Here is an 18,231-nt window from a genome sequence, read left to right as displayed (position 1 = left end):
CACAAGGATGACTGGATATTTTGATCGGATCACTCTGGGTGAACACAGACTAAATTGCGATAAGGTTTGAAACAGGGCATTTGGAGGTTCTTGGGGTAACTCAGGCAAAAGGTCTTAGTTGGTGGGTCAAAGTGAGAGCAGAAGAGAGGGTGAGTGATGGTTAGATTCTTGTGTAAAGATGAGGCTGACAAGATTTGCAATGAATTAGGAAAGAACCATCACAGAGAGAAGAAAAAATGACTCCATGCTTTTTATTTGAAGAGGAATAGATTCTGTGAGAGAAAGATTAGTATTTGGAACCTAAGGTGATTTTTAGATGTGTGTGTGTGTGTGTGTGTGTGTGTGTGTTGACATCTTTTGATTTGGCAGAAGACTTAGGAGTGCAAAGGTCAAGGGAAAAGTGTATGGTCCTGAGACATGAATTTGGGAGCTGTCAGTATGACACTAAGAAGCTCTGGCTGTCTATTGGATACTGTACTGGGCTGTGAACCGTCAGTTGTGCCGTTCAAAACCTGCAGCCACTTGGCAGGAGAAAGAGGAGGCTTTCTGTTCTTCTAAAAATATACAGCCCAGGAAACCCAAGGGTGCTGTTCTACTCTGTCCTCGAGGGTCGCTAGGAATCAGAATTGGGTGGGGTATGACATTGACCCTCCACAGTGGCTTGGCAGGCTATCGGGCTACATGGAATCAGGGAGTGTAGGAAGCGTGCAGGTAGAACCGTGCGGATGCCAAGAGGCTGATGCCTAGGCCATCACCAACTCTTGGAGGTTAGCAAAGGGAGGGACCAACAGAAGTCGAGTGGCGACAGGTAGGAGGAGAACAGGAGTGTGGTATCTGGGAGGCAAGACAAATCTTTCAAGAGTCAGGGACTAAGCAATTGGGCTAAAAGCTACTGCAGAAGAAGTGTTCAAACAGCACCATGGAGCACGCTTGTGACCTTGATCAGCTTCAGTGCAGGGGGGATGGCAACTGCTCAAAAGGAAGATTCAAAGAAAATCGGAAACCCCAATTAGAGTCCATTTAGAGTTTTGCGTTAAAAGGAAGTAATGGAAAGAGGGAGGTTGCTGGACGGGGAGGGGGAAACGTGGTGTGTGTGTGTGTGTGTGTGTGTGTGTGTGTCAGCCCGCACATGGTAGCCTGTCTCTATGCCTATCAGAAAGCCCCCACTAGACCTTAGCGGCAGAACCAGGCAGAATGTAAATGATTGCGAGATGCATGAAGCAAATTTCCCCAGGAGCGTGTGCTGCAGGGACCATGGCTCTGATCACACCTCGTTCCTGCACCATTCCTGAGAGTGCATTGTCCTGGGTTAGGCCTGAAGAGGTTTCAGAATCAAAAGGCAGATACAATGAGCCTCTTCCCTAGTGGAGTGGAGATTCTCTTGTTGTGATCTGCGAAGTCACAACGTGCGCCCGCGGCGTTTTCCGAGAGGCTGGTCTATGGGCCGTTATCCCGGAGGCTGCAGTGGTTGCTTGGATCCTCAACCTCATCGTGACCACTAGCAGACTGCAGTTGGGATTCTTGTTTCCTGTGGCACCTCATAAAACAAGGCCCTTTTTCGGGGGGATCTGGTTGGGGTGAGGTGCGGTAGTATTAACAAGGCAGGAAGGTTAGGGGTGGAAGGGTGGGTGGGGGGCGGAGGGGGAGCTGGAGTGGGCTGGGGGAGGCCGGCGTGGGCCAGAGGCCGACAGCTCTTACCAGACCATCCTGCCCAGTCCCTCCTTTCCATTCTGCCTCTCCAAACCAACCCCGCTACGGCGACCCTTCCCTCCCACGGCTCCCTTCCCGCTTCGCGGCCCCTCCTTCTCCTCTGACCGTCTTCTCCGTGCAGAGGCGGCTCCGGTGCTCCGCCCGGGCCCGCTACGTGCTTCCCCAGCGTCTTTGGGCGCTGGGAAGCGGGCTGAGAGCTCCCAAACTCCGGCGGGGCAGGAGCGGGCTTTCTGAGCATGTGCACGGCGGCGGGGGGACCCCCGCGGGGCGATTCGGAGGGCTGGGCCCCGGGCAGCTCGGAGCGCAGAGCGCAGCGCGCGGTGCAGCCGGGGGCGGGCAGCCCACCCCCAGCGGAGCCCGCGCGCCCGGGACGCGGCGGCTGCGCCCTACCCTCCGGGCGTGGGCGAGCTGGCCGCGTGTGCCTCGCTGCTTGACGCGCGGCCCGGCCAATCAGGGCGAGCGGCCCAGCTGCCACGTGACGGGCGAGGCGGCCCCCTTTTCTCCGCGCGGCCACGGGCGGGGGAGAACCCAGGCTCTCAAGTCGCCTTCCAGAGCGGCAGTCGCGAAGGAGGCGGCGGCGGCGGCGGTGGCAGAGCGCGGCGCGCATCCCCCGGCCTCCAGCAGGACAGGAGTGGACAAAGCAAGATGGCAGGGATCTTAGCCTGGTTCTGGAACGAGAGGTTCTGGCTCCCGCACAATGTCACCTGGGCAGACCTAAAGAACACGGAGGAAGCCACCTACCCGCAGGCAGAGGACCTCTACCTCGCCTTCCCGGTGGCCTTCTGCCTCCTGATGGTGCGGCTGATCTTCGAGAGGTAAGAATTGGAGCGCCTGTCCCCCTCCCCCTGCGCGCGCGCGCACACATACACACACGCGCACACACACACACACACACACACACACACACGCACATCCACAGAAACGCACACACACTCGTGCGTACACGCACACTCGCGCGCTCGGTGGCGCACGCCCCCACACCCCCAACGCACCCTCAGCTAGTAGCACCTTCACTCGCGCGCACACCCCCCAACCTTTGTGCTCGGGAAGGGCTGGCTGACCCCTGCGCTGGCTCGCTTTCTGGGGTCCTTCCCCCGATTTCCTCTGCATCGGTCAAACGCTGTGGCTCCATGGAGCCTGCGCCTGCCACGGCCACTCGGCGGTCCGGCCCGCGCCTCGCGAGGGGCCGGGGCCCGCGAACAAAGGTGCGCGGTGGCCGCGGGCCCGGGACACGCGGCACTGCCGGGGGCTCGCCCCTCGGCTGACGCTGCGCCCTGCGCGGCCCGCCCGGCAGGGCTTCCCAGCAAAAGCTTGCCAGCCCCGCACCTCACAGCCAGTAACATTCCGGACGCGCGGCCCGGAGCAAGGAAGACTCGTGCACACTCCCCAAGCTTGGATGCTAGGGAGTCTTCTTCCAGAATTCACCCGGGACTCCGTGCAGTTGGATTGCGGTTTGGTCCACCGCAGTGACGCGGAGTCTTGGGTCCATACACCTGGGAAAAATAGTTGATAGGTGTCCAGCACAGCAGGCCATCAGACAGCAGCGGTTTCTTAGAGAGTATTCAAATGGATACCCAGCCTACAAAATGGTGATACTGGATTCCTATGAATAATCATAAACTTTTTTTGAGGGGGGGGCGGGAGGGGAGGGAGATACCAGAACGCAATTTTTTCTTGTTTAATTCAACGAGTTGTCATCGGATTATTGGTCTAATTTCTCATTTTTGCTTGGGAATGTCTGTGTCAGACACAAACTTGGGCAACTCTCACTGAATCAGTCTTGGTCACTACGTTGGCCCTAGGAAGGGTGATCTTAACACATAGCCAGCAACCTTATTCTTTCGACTGTAAACCTGTCTACTCCCTTCTCCTAATCCAGCAGTAAAGGCTGAATTTCTTAGATCCTATGGTTTTTAGGTTCCATTTCCCATTTCACCTCCCTTCCTTCCCCTGCCCCCAACTTGGTTTCTCTCGAGCTTTCTTGTTGTTATTTTGATTGCTGGTTCGGTTTGTCTAAGTCCACTATTTCGAAATGCAGAATTTGTCTCTTGTGTTATCTGTTGCGGGAAATGGCAACGAATCAAAGCTTCAGGGGAACAGAAAGTACCCTTTGTTTAAGGAAGGTGTCTTTAACAGCTGGCAGCGCCATGGCTGGAGAACAGCCGTTTCCATGCAGAAATGGACACACGCAAGAGATCAGATCAGAACACTTTCTATTTTAAAATGATTGTAAGCCAGCGCAGATACATATCATTGATCTTAATCAGTGCTCAAGCATGTTGTCCGAGAGTGCGTGCGAGTGTGTTCAGAGTTGCTTCTGGAACAAATGGTGACTGATTTACACTTCATCGTTCACTTTCTCCAAAGACGAGGGGGCTTGCAGGAAGCGAGACTGACATAGAGGACACACAGTAGGACCGCAGACATAACACACTCAATGGCATCTCATACATTTGGACCGGACTCCGTTTTAGAGAGTGAAAGCATATAAAGAGTGGAGGGCGCAGTGTGAGGTTTTGAAGAACAAAAGCAGATGAGTAAGTGAATGGTGCTTAGACAACTGCCTGCTTCTCCCTTTCTCGATTTTGATTCCAGGTAGTTGTTAGGTTGGAAAATAGATTCATTTATCACCCAATGGAGATAGCTTTGTTCCTGGGTTCTCTGCCTTTTTTGATTGAAAACTTTTCTAATACTTGAAAAGAAGTTCAATTTCCCCTTTTCCCCCTTTGCATAGCCCCAGGATTTGACTTAGCCGTTTACACCAATGATAAGAACCTGGTGGTTACAAGTTGTGCTGGTAACTGCAAGGTCAGCAGTTTGAAACCACCAGCTTCCGCTGGAGAAAGATGGGGCTTTCTACTCCTGTAAAGAACGACAGTCTCAGAAACCCACAGGGGCAGTTCCACCCTGCCCTTAGAGTCGCTATGAGTCAGCATCGACTGGTTGGCAGGGCTTCTTTTTAAGGTTTGATTTCCCAGCCCGTGTGCCCCAGCTCAGCCACTACACATCTGTCAGTGGACCTTTCCGGGCTGCTCTGGTGCTGAACAGGTTTCAGCAGTTTCCAGACGAAGACAGAGGAGGAAGAAAAGCCTGGCCATCTACTTCCAAAAATCAGCCAGTGAAGATTCTGTGCATCGCAAATGTCCAGTCCGATTGTTGGATGGGATCAACTGGAGAGCAGCTAACTGGAGGCGGGGCCACTGCAGCTAACGGCAGCAGCCTTGCGAAAGACTATAGTTACATGAATAATGTTTTTGTTTTAATCTTGAAAGTGATGGAAACAGCTATTCTTTCCCCTCCTCAAATGAGTTTATTATTTTAAGTGGTTTGCTTTAATTAATCATCTCCCAAGCCCCGGAAGGCAGGTACGGATTCCCCCCAGTTTTATAGTGGAATGTCGAGATGAAGAATTTAAGCACTACCCCTGACTTTAGAGAGCTTCACAAGGCAAAGAAGGCGTTTAGAGCCTGGTTTCTTCATCTCCTCATGGCTGTGGTCATCTCTTTTTTAAAGCAAGTCTCTTCAACAACAACAACATAGGGTATGTGTAGATATTTATGTAGCCTTTTTTCCCTTTAATGGTATAATCTAAAAGTTTCCATTTAATTAAGATTATTTAAAAATAGCTTCAGTGGCTGTGCTACTGTAAATTTATTTTAAATTTTTGAATCATTTTATTGGGGGCTGGTACAACTCTTATCACATCCATCCATTGCGTCAAGCACTTTTGTACATTTGTTTCCCTCATCATTCTCAACCATTTGCTTTCTACTTGAGCCCTTGGTATCATCTCCTCATTTTCCCCCCTCTGTCCCCCCTCCCCTCTCCCCCATGAACCCTTGATAATTTGTAAATTATTATTATTTTGCCATATCTTACACTGTCCGACATCTACCTTCACCCACTTCTCCACTGTCCGTCACCCAGGGACAAGGTTATATGTAGATCCTTATAATCTGTTCCCCCTTTCTCTCTCACCTTCCCTCCCCGATCCCGCTATCACCACTCTCGCTACTGTGCCTTGTCTTATACTGTGGCTATATCACGACTCACTCAGCCAGTCATCCTTATTGTGGTTGGGCATTGGGGTAGTTTGCAGATTATGTGTATAGGTCTCTTAATTCCTCATGATTTCCTATGGGATGCTTCCCAGAATTGGAATTTCTCAATCCTGAAGGAGAAATACCTTAGTGCTCTGGATAGATACAGGTTGCCTAAACTTCCGTCCCAAAGGATGGTGCCCATTTGTTCGCTATTAACATGTAGATGATTATCATTTGAGGAAATCGTAGCTTTGATCCCTGAAAAAGATGCCGCTTGTGACGTATGCTTTTACGTTGCTCGTGATGAACTCATTCCTAACATTATTACTCACGTATATTTCTTTTTCTGAAAAGCCATGCATATTTTTCTATTGGAGTGAGGAGAGGATATTTTATCTTTTTTTGGTGGGATAGTTGGGCTTTTTTTTAATACAGGATGGTCTTGCTCTCTTTGTCTGTTCAGGTGATTTCTTTGTGCCTCATCCTCTCTTACTCCCCTGCCCTCCACATGTAAGTCAGTCTCACCAAGATGAAGCACCTGGATTCGGCATAGTGGACTGGATGCCTTGAAGAGGGCCAGATAGGTGACATCCTGACTTAGTATGTCGTGTAAGTGCAAGAGAAAATGCTGGGAAGAAGACTAGGGTATCTAGAATGATTTGAAAGTACATTTTAGAGAGATTCCTTTATTTAATCTTAAACAGGACAAAGACTAGATAAAGATCATCAGCATGAAGTCACATGGTGTATCTGAAGGATTTATAACCACGTGGTTAACTATAGGACATTGAAAATAAAGGAGATCATCAAAAAATTATAATTGGTGGCAGATCAATTCATCACTCTCTCACCACTGTTGCTGTTGGGATTAGGGAAGCAGGAAAGGGACCATGGGATACTTACATTTATAGACTAGGAAAATATAATACAGAATATTGCCAACCACCGTTGTCAGCGTGTGACATGTGGCACCAGCATACCATTCTCCTGTAAAGAAAGGTCTGCCTGGACAAGTTCATGAGGGTTATAGCCCCTTTCTGGGCTGGCTACCACACCCAAACCCAACTCACTGCCATGAAGTCAATTCAGACTCACAGTTACCCTCTACAAGGTTTCTGAAACTATAAGTCTTTAAAATTATTTTTTTATTTTGAGGTTTCTTTTAAAAGAAATCATTTATTGGGGGCTCATACAACTCTTACCACAATCCAGACATACATCAATTGTGTAAAGCACATTTGTACATCACTCTTAAAACACTTGCTCTCCACTAAGCCCTTGGCATCAGCTCCTCATTTCCCCCCCTCCTTCCCTGCTCCTCCCTCCATCATGAACCCTTGATAATTTATAAATTATTATTTTGTCATACCGGGAGGGTGGGATAGGAAGGGGGAATTGATCTACATGTAGCCTCCTCCTTGGGGGATGGACAACGGAAAAGCGTAAAATATGACAAAACCGTAAAGCTTTCTGGGAGCAGCTCTACCTTTCTCCTGCTGAGAAACTGGTGGGTTTGAACCACCATCCTTTCAGTTAGCAGCCCAACACCTAACCCACAGTGCCACCAGCACCATCCTTGGACTGGCTAGGAGAATCATAGCCTGCTGTCAAACACATTCATTCCAAGAGCACACATTTCTACACGGCGTGTTAATGGCCAGAATGAACTCAATGGGGCTGAATTGATGGTCAAGACTCAACATCGAGCCAAAGCTCCCGGTGCTTCTGTAGTCTTCTGCAAACCAAGTGCTTACAAATGTAAGCTTTCATACATCCCCTCCTCTGATTGTGGGTTTTATTTAAAAAAATCCTTTGATCACACGTAGTTTAGTATGCGTTCTTCTACAAAGATCGGCTGATAGCTCCTTTAGAGGGCCGGGAAGGAGCCCTGGTGGCGTAGTGGTCACGCTTTAGAGGGCAGGGAAGGAGCTCTGGTGGCGTAGTGGTCACGCATTAGGCTGCGAAGTGCAAAGTTAGCAGTCCCAAACCACCGGCCGCTCTGCGGAGAAAGATGGCATTTTCTCCTCTCACAAAGACTTGCAGCCTCAGAAACGGGAGCAGTTCTACGTTATCTGACAGGGTCACTTTGAGTTGGAATTATTCAGTGGCAGTGAGTTTGGTTTTGGTTTGTTTAGAAGGCCATTTGTTTTCAGACAAGTCTTGAAAGAACCTGACATCTTTGGGACAGCCTGGTACCATCTGATTTCTTCGCTATGCTTTAGTGTGGCACCCAACTTTTCAGTGATTCTCTCATGAGAGTAAATACTGAGTGGAGTCACATTGTGAGGATTACTTGTTCTTTGATTAGGACTTATGCCTTTATATGGAAGCTCACATCTATCCACAAAATATATTTGCTGGAGAAAGATGAAACTAACTACTTCTGTACAGAGTTAAAGTCTTTGAACCCCAAAGGGGCAGTTCTACCCTGTCCTATAGGGTTGCTATGAGTAAGGCTAGATTTGATGTCAGGGCGTTTTGGAGATATGCATACACAAGTATATATATGCAAATATATATCCATCCAGTTATAAATAATAGGATCATATTAACTTCCCGAGAAATATATAAGTAACCACCACACTACAGGATGAATGATTTTTATGAAGGAAAACTCAGGAGTAGGGCCTCAACTCCTTAATAATATCTCTCTGAACTTATTGTTAAAAATAACTTACTCAAAATAACTGGTTTACTGTTCTAGACTTAACATTTTTTCTACTTAGGAATAAACATTCCTGTCCTCTTGATCTCAGTTCCATTGAACATGATTTGTGTGTGTGTAAGCATGTAATCCCTTTGGGACCTGGGAGAACTGCCGTCCTTTCCAGAATCACCTCGTTGGTGAATGGGAGGTGAGAGCCAGGCAAGTATCTCGGAGCATTTTTGAAAGGCACTTGAGCCAAACAACTCTCAAGTCCGTTTGTCAATGTGGCAATTTAAAAATAGCCACTTTGCATGTGTAGAAAGGGAGAGCCACGTGCATTTAGGACTGCACATTTCATCGTTTCAGCGCACCCCCAGATTAAAGTCAAGCCATCCTAGTGAGTGCAAAATCCACTTAAAGTAAACCAGGATAACTTCGGACTAACAGAAATGGCCAAGGCAACAGATCTCCTTTGGAAGCGTTTTACTGAGGGAGAGGATCACATGTGTCCCCTGCTGCTCCTCTTGCGTTTTGTTTTGTGCCCATGCGGTAAGCAATTGCCGCAAACACTTGAATGGGACACTTGGAGACGCTTTCAAGACACCAAATGACAAACATTGGCAGGTGTCTACTATTGAGCAGTAGTTCATACGAGGGCTTCATCATTGTGCAGAGCACTGCTTCCCATGATTCATTGTTCCTACGTCATAGAATGCAAGCACTTAAAACGTTGTTCTGCGCCCCACTCAGTGCGTGCACTTAGGGAGAGGGTTCTCTTCCTCACCGTTGTTAGGTGCTGTGGAGTCAGGTGTGCCGCATAGAGACCCCATGCAGGCCAGAATGAAGTACTGGCCGATTCCCCGCCACCCTCCCGATTGTCTGCAGCAGCCACTGCGTGAATGCGCTTCTTTGAGAGAGTTCTTCTCTTCGCTGCGCTCTGCCAGGAACCGGTCTCTCCTGACAACATGGCCAAAGTATGGGAGGCAAAATCCAACGACCATGCTTCTTCCACGACCGATCTGTTCCCTCTCGGGCTGCCCACGGAGCCGTCAGTGTTGTAAACAAACGCCACGGTCCGGTTGCACCAGTGCTTTGTCACCCCGTGCAGTTTTCACATGCATGTGAGGCGTTTGAAAACAGCATGGCTTGGGCGAGGGCCACTGGAATCCTCACAGGGACATCTTTGCTCTTTAACTCCTTAAAGAGATCCTTTTGGATACAACTGATGCGTGGGTTGCTGTAAGAGCCCCCAATACAATGATTTATTAATTAAAAATAATCCAAAAAAGAAATAACTATTGATATGATATATGTCTAAAAACAGAGAGATTTTTTTGCAGCTGCAGATTGGTCCAGGGCAATCGGCCTCTTGATTTCTTGCCTGCTGCCCCATGACTGCTGGTTGTGGATCCGATCACAGTTCAGCTTCAGTCTGTGCTCCGTTTCTCGTGGTCGTGTCTCCGGGCCCCCTTGTAGTGGTTTTTGTTTTCCAGTGCATACGGCGGGCTGTAGTCTTTGATCTTCATCAACGAGCGCGTCGAGTCCTCTTCATGTTAAGTAAGTAAGGTTGTGTTATCTGTATGTCACAGGGTCCTGGGTCTTCTGCCTACAGCCCTGACGCCACGTTCTTCTTTCAGAGCGGCTTCCTGGATTGCTCCGCATGCAGGTTTAATAAGCGTGGAGAAACGATGCCATCCTGATGCACATCGCCCCTGAGTTTAAACCATTGACTGTCCCCTTGTGTTTGAATGGCTGCCTCCTAGTTAATGTACAGGCCTGGCGTGAACACAGGGAAGCGTTCTGGAAAGGAGCATGGTGGAGAACAGAGTGCCGCGGCGCGCGCGCGCGGTTGACTGCCTTTGCGTGGCCGGTGGGACACAGGCAAACACCTTCCTGGCATTCTTTGCCTTTACTCCGCCCGCGTGGCATCCTTAATGAGTCATCATTCCACATCCTCTTCTGAATTCAGCTTGAATTTTTGGAAGTTCCCTATTGATTGTACTACGGCAACCCCTTTCACATTACTTTCAGCAAAATTTTGGTTCACTTTATAGATCTGCCTTAACTTGCTTTCTTGTTGAAAACGAACTTCTTTTGCTTTTCTGTGCATGTGATGAAGCCCTGTTAACCAACAACTCCGGAGTCGGAAATTCCAGAGCAAAATTGTACTTGGGTGTGATATTAATGATATCTTGATCATCCTTGCATTTATGTGGGTCACCCTTCTTTGAAATTGGCACAAATATGGGTCTCTTCCATGCGACTGGCCGGCGGCTGGCTTCCACGCTCCTCCGCCCGAGTGAGCGAGCGTCAGTGCTGCTGCATCAGTTTGTGGAAACGTCGCGGTCGGTTTTCCACCCATTCTTGGAGCCCTGCTTTTCCCCAGTGCCTTCAGTGCACTTTGGGTTTCTACCTCCAGTCTCATTCTTTTGTGAGTATATGCCATCTCTTGAAATGATTCATGAATGTCAACCCATTTTGTGATGAGCCTCTCCATTCCTTCCAACTTCTTTCTATGCCCCCTTCCTGATTAGTATTTTGCTGTAGAATCCTTCTATACTGGCAATCAGTGTCAGCTCCCTAAATGGACTTTTTTGGATCACTCCTGAATCCAGTTTCCACTTTTAACTTCATTAGCTTGGAAGTGGATTGTTTGAACTGGTTGTTGTTGGCTGGGACCAGAATAGAAAATAGTCCCTCCCCCACCCCCACATACCCATCCCCTCAAATCTACTGCCATCTATTACATTCTGACTCACAGTGACCCTAAAAGTCTGTAAATATTTACAGGAGCTGACAACTTTATCTTTCTTCTACAGAGCAGCCAGTGGGCTTGAACTGCCAACCTGTGGTTAACATCCCAAGCAACATCAGGAGATAGAGCTGAAGTTTGTAATTCTGGAGGGATGCAAAGCTTTACCAGAGAGGTTTTTTTAAACAACGAGTTAGGACTATCATTGTTTGTGCCTTTCCAGAGTCTTCATGAGCGCCAAATCGTACCGTTACAAAGCTATTGCTGATGTGCTGGAGCGGTGACTGGGATTCTACTTTCTCCCCCTCGCCCATCCTCTCCCTTCTGTCCTTGATACCATTGGCACAAGTAAGAAGAGGAGGGACACAAAATTAAGGCAAAGAGGAGAGGATTGAGAAACCATCTTGTCTCACTTGGCAAGGATCAGAGCAAGAGCTGCCAGCCAGTTTAAGTGGCTCGGTAGAGCTTGTCTCCATAGATCGCCATTTCAAAGTGACTTGGTGGCTTAAGCAGAGTGGCAGTTTTGGACACAATAGTGTGAGAGAACAGAATATCGAGAAAGAAGCTGTCAGTCATTAAGGATTTTTAGAGATTAGGAGTTTACCAAGGGCTTTGTTTCTCAGGGCATTGATGTATATTTTGGGGTGCATGGATATATTTGGGGGTGATAGTGCATTGAAATTGTGTTACACTTTTGTACATTTATTGAAATTCATTACAGATGCAAATTCCTAACTAGAATTCTAAGGAAAATGGATGAAAAGATTTGAGAACTTAGATCTTCATCCAGACTCTTCCTTTGTCACCTTCACATTTGTTGCAACATATTTCCTGAAGTATGTGTCCTCATTTGTGAAGCGAGGGCCCAGATCTGCTTCGTAGAATTGGAGGATTCACTGTAAAAATGGGTTCCCAAGGAACTCTGTAAAAACTGTAAAAATGAGCTCTCAAGGAACTCAATAAAAACCGATTCTTGTTGCATAAAGAGTATGTGATACATAGTACAGTATTTGGGTTCTGTTATTGCTGTGCTGTTAGGTGACACCTCCAACTCATAGTGACCCTATGTGCCACAGAACAAAATATTGCCTTTCCCTGCGCCGGGGCCCTCGATCCTATGCCGGCGCCCATCGACGCAGCCTCCGTGTGAATCACCTCATGGACGGCCTTCCTTTTAACATGATGTCCTTTCTCTCCTGAAAATGTATCCGAAGTCTTGCCATCCTTGCCTTTAAGGAGCCCTCTGGCCTTACTTCTTCCAATATAGATCTGTTTGTCCTTTTAGCAGTTGTGTTAGTCTGGGTACTTTAGAGAAACAAATTCACAGAAACTCATGTATAAGAGAGAGCTTTATATAAAGGTTAAGTGTGCATCAAGGAAACATCCCAACCCAGTGCTGCCCAAGCCCACAAGTCCAATACCAACCCACAAAGTCCTCCTCCATCTCACAAAACACACGCAATAATGCCAACTGCAGGAGGAAAGCCGAGTAAGTATACATGTAAGCATCTCAGCGCTGGCAGGGATCTCCACACGGCTGCTCCAGCACCCAGGGCTGTATCAGGGCAGGTCCATGTGGCTTCTCCTCAGGGATGTCTTGCAGGAAGTGAACCTTGTCAGCTGAAGCAGGGAACTGGCTAAGGCAGCTGCACCCTTGTCTGACCATCAGAAAGCAAGAGACTGGAGAACTAGAAAGGCGAGGCTCACTGAGCCATTTATCCCTCCGCCCTTCAATTAACCCCACATGGGTTTATTGACCAGGTTGCCACAATAAACTAAGTACCTTATCAGTTCATGTTACTTTCAATATTCTTCTCCAGTATCACAATTCAAAGGCAATTATTCTTCAAGCCTTCCTTATTCAATGTCCAAATCACACAGGCAACTTTTTCTTTGGGGTCTTGAGCTGACAATGAATGTGATTGAATGATGTGCGTGTGCATGTGTGTGTGTGTGTACAGACAGGAAGGTCTGTGAGGGGAGAAGGTACTGCTTGGTGAGGCAGTCAAACGAACAACCATACAAACCCCTAGCGATTGAGTTGATTCTAATTCATCACAACCCTTTAGGTAGGGTAGAGCTGCCTCTTCAAGTTTCTTTTACTGCAGAATGCCCAGTGGGTTCAAACCACTGACTTTGTGGTTAGCAGTTCAATCCTAGGACTGGAGGGTGTATTTATTTCTGTCGAAGAGCAAATATTTAGAATTTTAGACAAGTCTCAAAACCCCTATCTCTTCAACATTGTGCCTTTTTAGGGAGGAGACTGCTTTTAAGGTTTTTTTCTGTCTCACCTGTTCATAGGGATGTGGATGTTATAGGTCAGAGGCATGTATGTATTTGTTTCCAGAGCAGTATTCATAATGTGTTGCTGGAGAGCCGAAGGAGGGTTTCCCGTGGGCGGAGGTTTCTACAGCATCAGCCTGTCGGTGGAGGCAGGCCTGATCTCAGCCTACCTCCTGTAGGTTTGGCCCTCAGCCTGGTCCCGTCTTAGGATGCTTGGTGGCACTGTTTTAATGCACTTCCATGGTCCCATGTTGATGTACGTGATAATGCATGCATCCATTGCCATCAAGCCAGTCCTGATCTGTAGCAACCCTATAGGACATGCATTCTGTTTGCATAGTTAGACTATCGATTACTTGCTCTTAAAAGTTTAGTCCAGGCAAACATGCAGCTATTTTCTGTGTTTGCTAGAACCCGGATTTTCAGAAACGAGACTACTTTTACTAGCTTCCTTTCCTGCCCTGGCTGTGTGTGGCACATGACAGGGGGTTATGGAACGGCTCCTTTCCTATCCTTGCCTCCCTGACTCTGTGTTGGGGTTGCTGGGACTGTCCTTGGAGTTTTACTCTCTGCTCTCTTTCTCCCCTGGTAACTTTTCTCTCCTTTCAGAAAGACCCTGTTTCATCCAGTTGCCTCCAGAGGAGAACAGTTCAGGAAGATTTGTGCAGAACAGGCCCTTATCGATCTCATACTCACGTGGTGCCCTTCGCCGAGATTGTCCATTAATACTTAGATCGCTCAGAAATCATTTTTTCTCTAGCAACAGCCTCCCAGAGAATGGCAGGGCTTGTGACTGACATCCGTTGATGGCTTCCAACGGACTACCCAGTAGCTTGCCTTAATTTGAAAGCAACAGCAATTCAGCATAGCATCATTAGGATCATAGATATGAAAATACAGTTCATATTTGCTAAGAATAATACATTTATGTAACTGCCCCTTGTGCCGTGAAGTGGATTCCAATTCATAGTGATCCTTTCTATGGTTTCAGACTGTAAATCTCCCCAGGAACCAATAGCTCCGCAGTCTTTCTTTTGCAGAGTGGCGGGCGGGTTTGAATCCCTGACCTTGAAATCCACAGTCCGATGCTTGCAGTGCAATAAAGCGCCAGGGAGGCTGGGGGTGTTCATGTGCACCACCACATTTCTTTCTTTTTTTTTTTTTTTAGCGCTTTAACTTTTATTATTTTAAACTTAATTTATTCCCGAGCCATGAGTTTTTGCTTCTTCAGTTTCTTCTGGGAAATCTTTTTCTTCTGTGCAACCTCCTCTTCTGGTTTGGGAACGATCTGTTCCTTCTCAGTCAGGGTCATCTCAGTGAGGCAGGGGGAGCTCATGGATGGGTTGATCCGACCGGTGGCGCATCTTGGGGGCTGTGTTCACCTGGATGTGCTCAATGACCTGAGAATCCACATCTAAACCCTTAAGTTCGGCATGACTTTCTGCATTTTTAAGCATGTGAAGCACAAATTCAGCACTCTTTTTGGGCCACCGACCCTGTGTCCAACCCCATTGCTTGGCCTGGGCACACCTGCCAACACCACCATTGTACCGTCGGAAAGGCACACATTGCTTCTGCAGAGTGACGTCTTTCAAGTATTTGGTGGCTTTCCGGATGTGCATGCCTTTGATGGCCTGGGCAGTTTCACGGGTGTTCTTGAAGTGGACCTGGAGGTTCGACCCTCTTGATTTGCAGGATTTTGTAGGGTTTTCTGGGTCGAGTGAGTAGCGAACCATCTTGGCAGGTCACCTCAGGCCGCTACAGTTAGAGGCCACCACATTTCTTTTGAAGGGACTTGTACCTGCTGGCAACTGGCTGTGTTTCTCCAGGCACTGTGCTGTTCAGTATCATCTGCAACTCGTTTGCCAGGCAAATGCTTTTAAAAACCTGCTGATTTCTTTTAAAGCATTGTTGGAGAACACCTACTGATGTCCCTAGGTGGTAAAGAGAGTTTGTGCTTGACTATGAGCCTGAAGATCGATGAGCCAAATCCACCCAAGAGTTCTGTGGAAGCAAGCCCTGATGACCTATTTCCATAAATATTACACCCCAAACCACCCCACCCCCACCTCCATGTCCACCTCCACATCCACGTCCACGTCCACCACCACCACCATCTCCACCTCCTCCACCTCCACCTCTACCTCCACCACCTCCACCTCCACCTACACCACCACCTCCACCCCCACCCCCACCACCACCTCCGCCTCCGCCACCGCCACCGCCACCGCCACCGCCACCGCCACCGCCACCCCCACCCCCACCCCCACCCCCAGCACCTCCACCACCTCCACCTCCACCCCCACCCCCACCCCCTCCACCTCCACCTCCACCACCCCCACTCCCACCCGCACCTCCACCTCCACCCACACCCCCACCCCCACCTCCACCACCTCCACCTCCACCTCCACCTCCACCTGCACCTCCACCTGCACCTGCACCTCCACCTCCACCTGCACCTCCACCTCCACCTCCACCTCCACCTCCACCTCCACCTCAATGGAGCAATTCCCCTTGTGCTGCATGAGTTAATTCACCTGGAGTCAGAGTCTGCTCTTTGGGAACGGATGTTTGGTTTTTAAAGATGATATCTTAGGTTGATCAAATATGACATTCATTATAGGTTGGCGTTTAACTGAGCAAGTAAGGCAAAGATGAAACCACAGTGTTGTAGAACAAGAAATTGGCCACACTGCCTCTTTCTTTGCTTGGGCCATAGGTTAATAGAATCAAAGGGATTCTACTTAGAAAGGTAATTGAAAGCTCATTCAGTCAAAAACATATGCGTCTATTATGTGCCAGACAAAAGTGGTGGCCCTTAAGTGTGAGTGTGTGTGTGTGTGTGTGTGAGGGGGGTGGTGGGGATGGAGCGGTGGTCTGCCCTGGGCGCCTGTAATAGGAGATTCCTTATCTGCAAAGGCTTTGGAACACTGTACCATCCAGCAAACGTTGATCTGCTTTGTATCAGCTCTCCTATCAGTGATGAAATGCTCTGCCCTTGCTCCTCATATTGTGTCCCTGCAGGTGTCATTTCAGGGCTCAGCTAGCCTCAGCGCTACACTTGGAGCTACAGCCGTCGAGGCAAGACTACTCCACTGAAGTCCTTAGTGGTGACGTGGCTTACTCTGTGCCACCAGCACTTGGGCCTGGGTCAGGGAAGCCAGCCCCTAACAAATCATCCCAGGCCCGGCAGGCACAGTTACAGTACAGCGATGATATATGAAGATGACCGTAAAGTCCTAAAGAACAAAAGAGACCGGAGCGAGTAAAACGAAGGAGTCAGGCACCTTTTATGGTAGCATACTCACCTCCACCCCGCTGATGTCCGCGTGGACATCTGGGGACCAGAGAGGAACACGAGGGCGATGGAGTGGGGAAGGAGCACAAGGGAGAGGGGGCGGGGGACCAGGGAAGGGACGGGGACTGGAGGAGAGAAGACCTGCTGGAGAGAGCGTCTTTATTGTTTTGGGCTCTTTGTAGGTAGCTATAAGACATGCACATTCAGTAGTTACCACAGGTGGGTGGAATCGCAGTGAAGTCTCTGTGCTCACAGGTGAGGAAACCTAAGACCTGCCTAGGGGGAAGGCAGAGAGGGGGGTGGGTGCCTTGCGGGAGAGGATAACCAAGGAGCGGCTGCCTCTCCAGGGAGATAGAATCAACCGTGTGCTCACATTAAGGCAGCGCAGCTGCTGGGGGAGAATCTGGGGGAGTGACCTGTGTTCATTTCCCACAGGCCCGTCCTGGCGGTCTGGTTCCTATGGCCGCCATGAGGGCCATTCATTGAAGGGAGTCCGACTTGTCCAAGTTTGCCTGAGAGGATTACAAGCCTTACTGTTAGAAGTCCTGCGTTCCTGGCAACCCCTCTGGTGCAGGCCCACTGGAACAATCTGTTGCCCACATGCTAAAACTGGGCTGAGTTGGGACCCAGAAGCCCTGGAGGTGCTGTTGGGTGCCAACTGCAAGTTCAAATGCATCAGCTACTCCTAGAGTTAAAAAAACAAACCCCATTGAGAATGTCTTCTCCCATAAAGATTCATCACTTCAGAAACCCTAGTGATGGCTGTTGACTTGGTTTGAAGCCAGAGCCAGGTTATAGTAGATTCCCACAAGAAGCTTTTTTCCCCTTTCACAACAACAACGACGACTAGCTATTTTGTCTTTTCCTAAGGAAGTATAAACAAGCGTAGTTGTGGAAAGGACTTCTTGTCAATGGACTCCAATTGTATGGCCCTTTTTTTTTTCTCCAGGGAATGGAAGGGCTCCCAGAAAGCGTGGGTTGGAGTTCTCAGGGGCAGAACTCAATGGAGGGTCATTTCCTGTTGTGGGAATAGCTCCTTCGCATGTTTGCCCCCCCCCCCCCCCCCCCCGAGGTCCAGAGACCATACACTATTCTGTTTCCCTCCCACTCTCAGGCCAGCGTGTGCAGCCTCCTTTGTTAAGCTCCCGCACTGAAACGGCTGCTTGCAGAATTGTCAAGGCACTGGGGTGAGGCCAGAAATAGATGTGCAGGTGGTGGTTGTTAACCAGCAGTGACTTCCAAGGAGGGAGCAGGCAGCCAAGTGGTATTCTGTGTATGTGTTTCCTTTCATGCATTTGCAAAGCGTGCAGTTTACCTGGGCTGTCTACGGCACAACTAGGGTCCTGGGCTAACCATCCTGGCAACTGTATGGTACAGCTCAAGGTGAGAGGCTTGAGGCACTTTACCTGTGAGCAGCAGGACTTCCAGCTGGCTCACTGATGCAACCTCCTGGGGAGAATTTGCGTCTCCACCCCAGATATACTGAATCAGAATCTGC

The 18,231-nt window shown here is 48.8% G+C and overlaps 1 protein-coding gene across 1 annotated transcript in view; it reads left to right on the top strand.

Moving 5' to 3' along the window:
- Positions 1 to 2,210: 2,210 nt before the first annotated feature.
- Positions 2,211 to 18,231, top strand: part of CERS6 (ceramide synthase 6) — a 351,849-nt gene continuing 335,828 nt past the window's right edge. The window contains exon 1 of the mRNA XM_075529473.1: positions 2,211 to 2,525. Coding sequence (XP_075385588.1) covers positions 2,356 to 2,525 — 170 coding nt within the window. The 5' untranslated portion in view covers positions 2,211 to 2,355. The remainder of the gene's footprint in view (positions 2,526 to 18,231) is intronic.

This window comes from Tenrec ecaudatus, chromosome 13 (assembly GCF_050624435.1).
Source record: "Tenrec ecaudatus isolate mTenEca1 chromosome 13, mTenEca1.hap1, whole genome shotgun sequence".
NCBI lineage: Eukaryota > Metazoa > Chordata > Mammalia > Afrosoricida > Tenrecidae > Tenrec > Tenrec ecaudatus.
The sequence above is the reverse complement of the archived record's forward strand: the minus strand, read 5'-3'. Positions and strand labels throughout refer to the sequence as shown.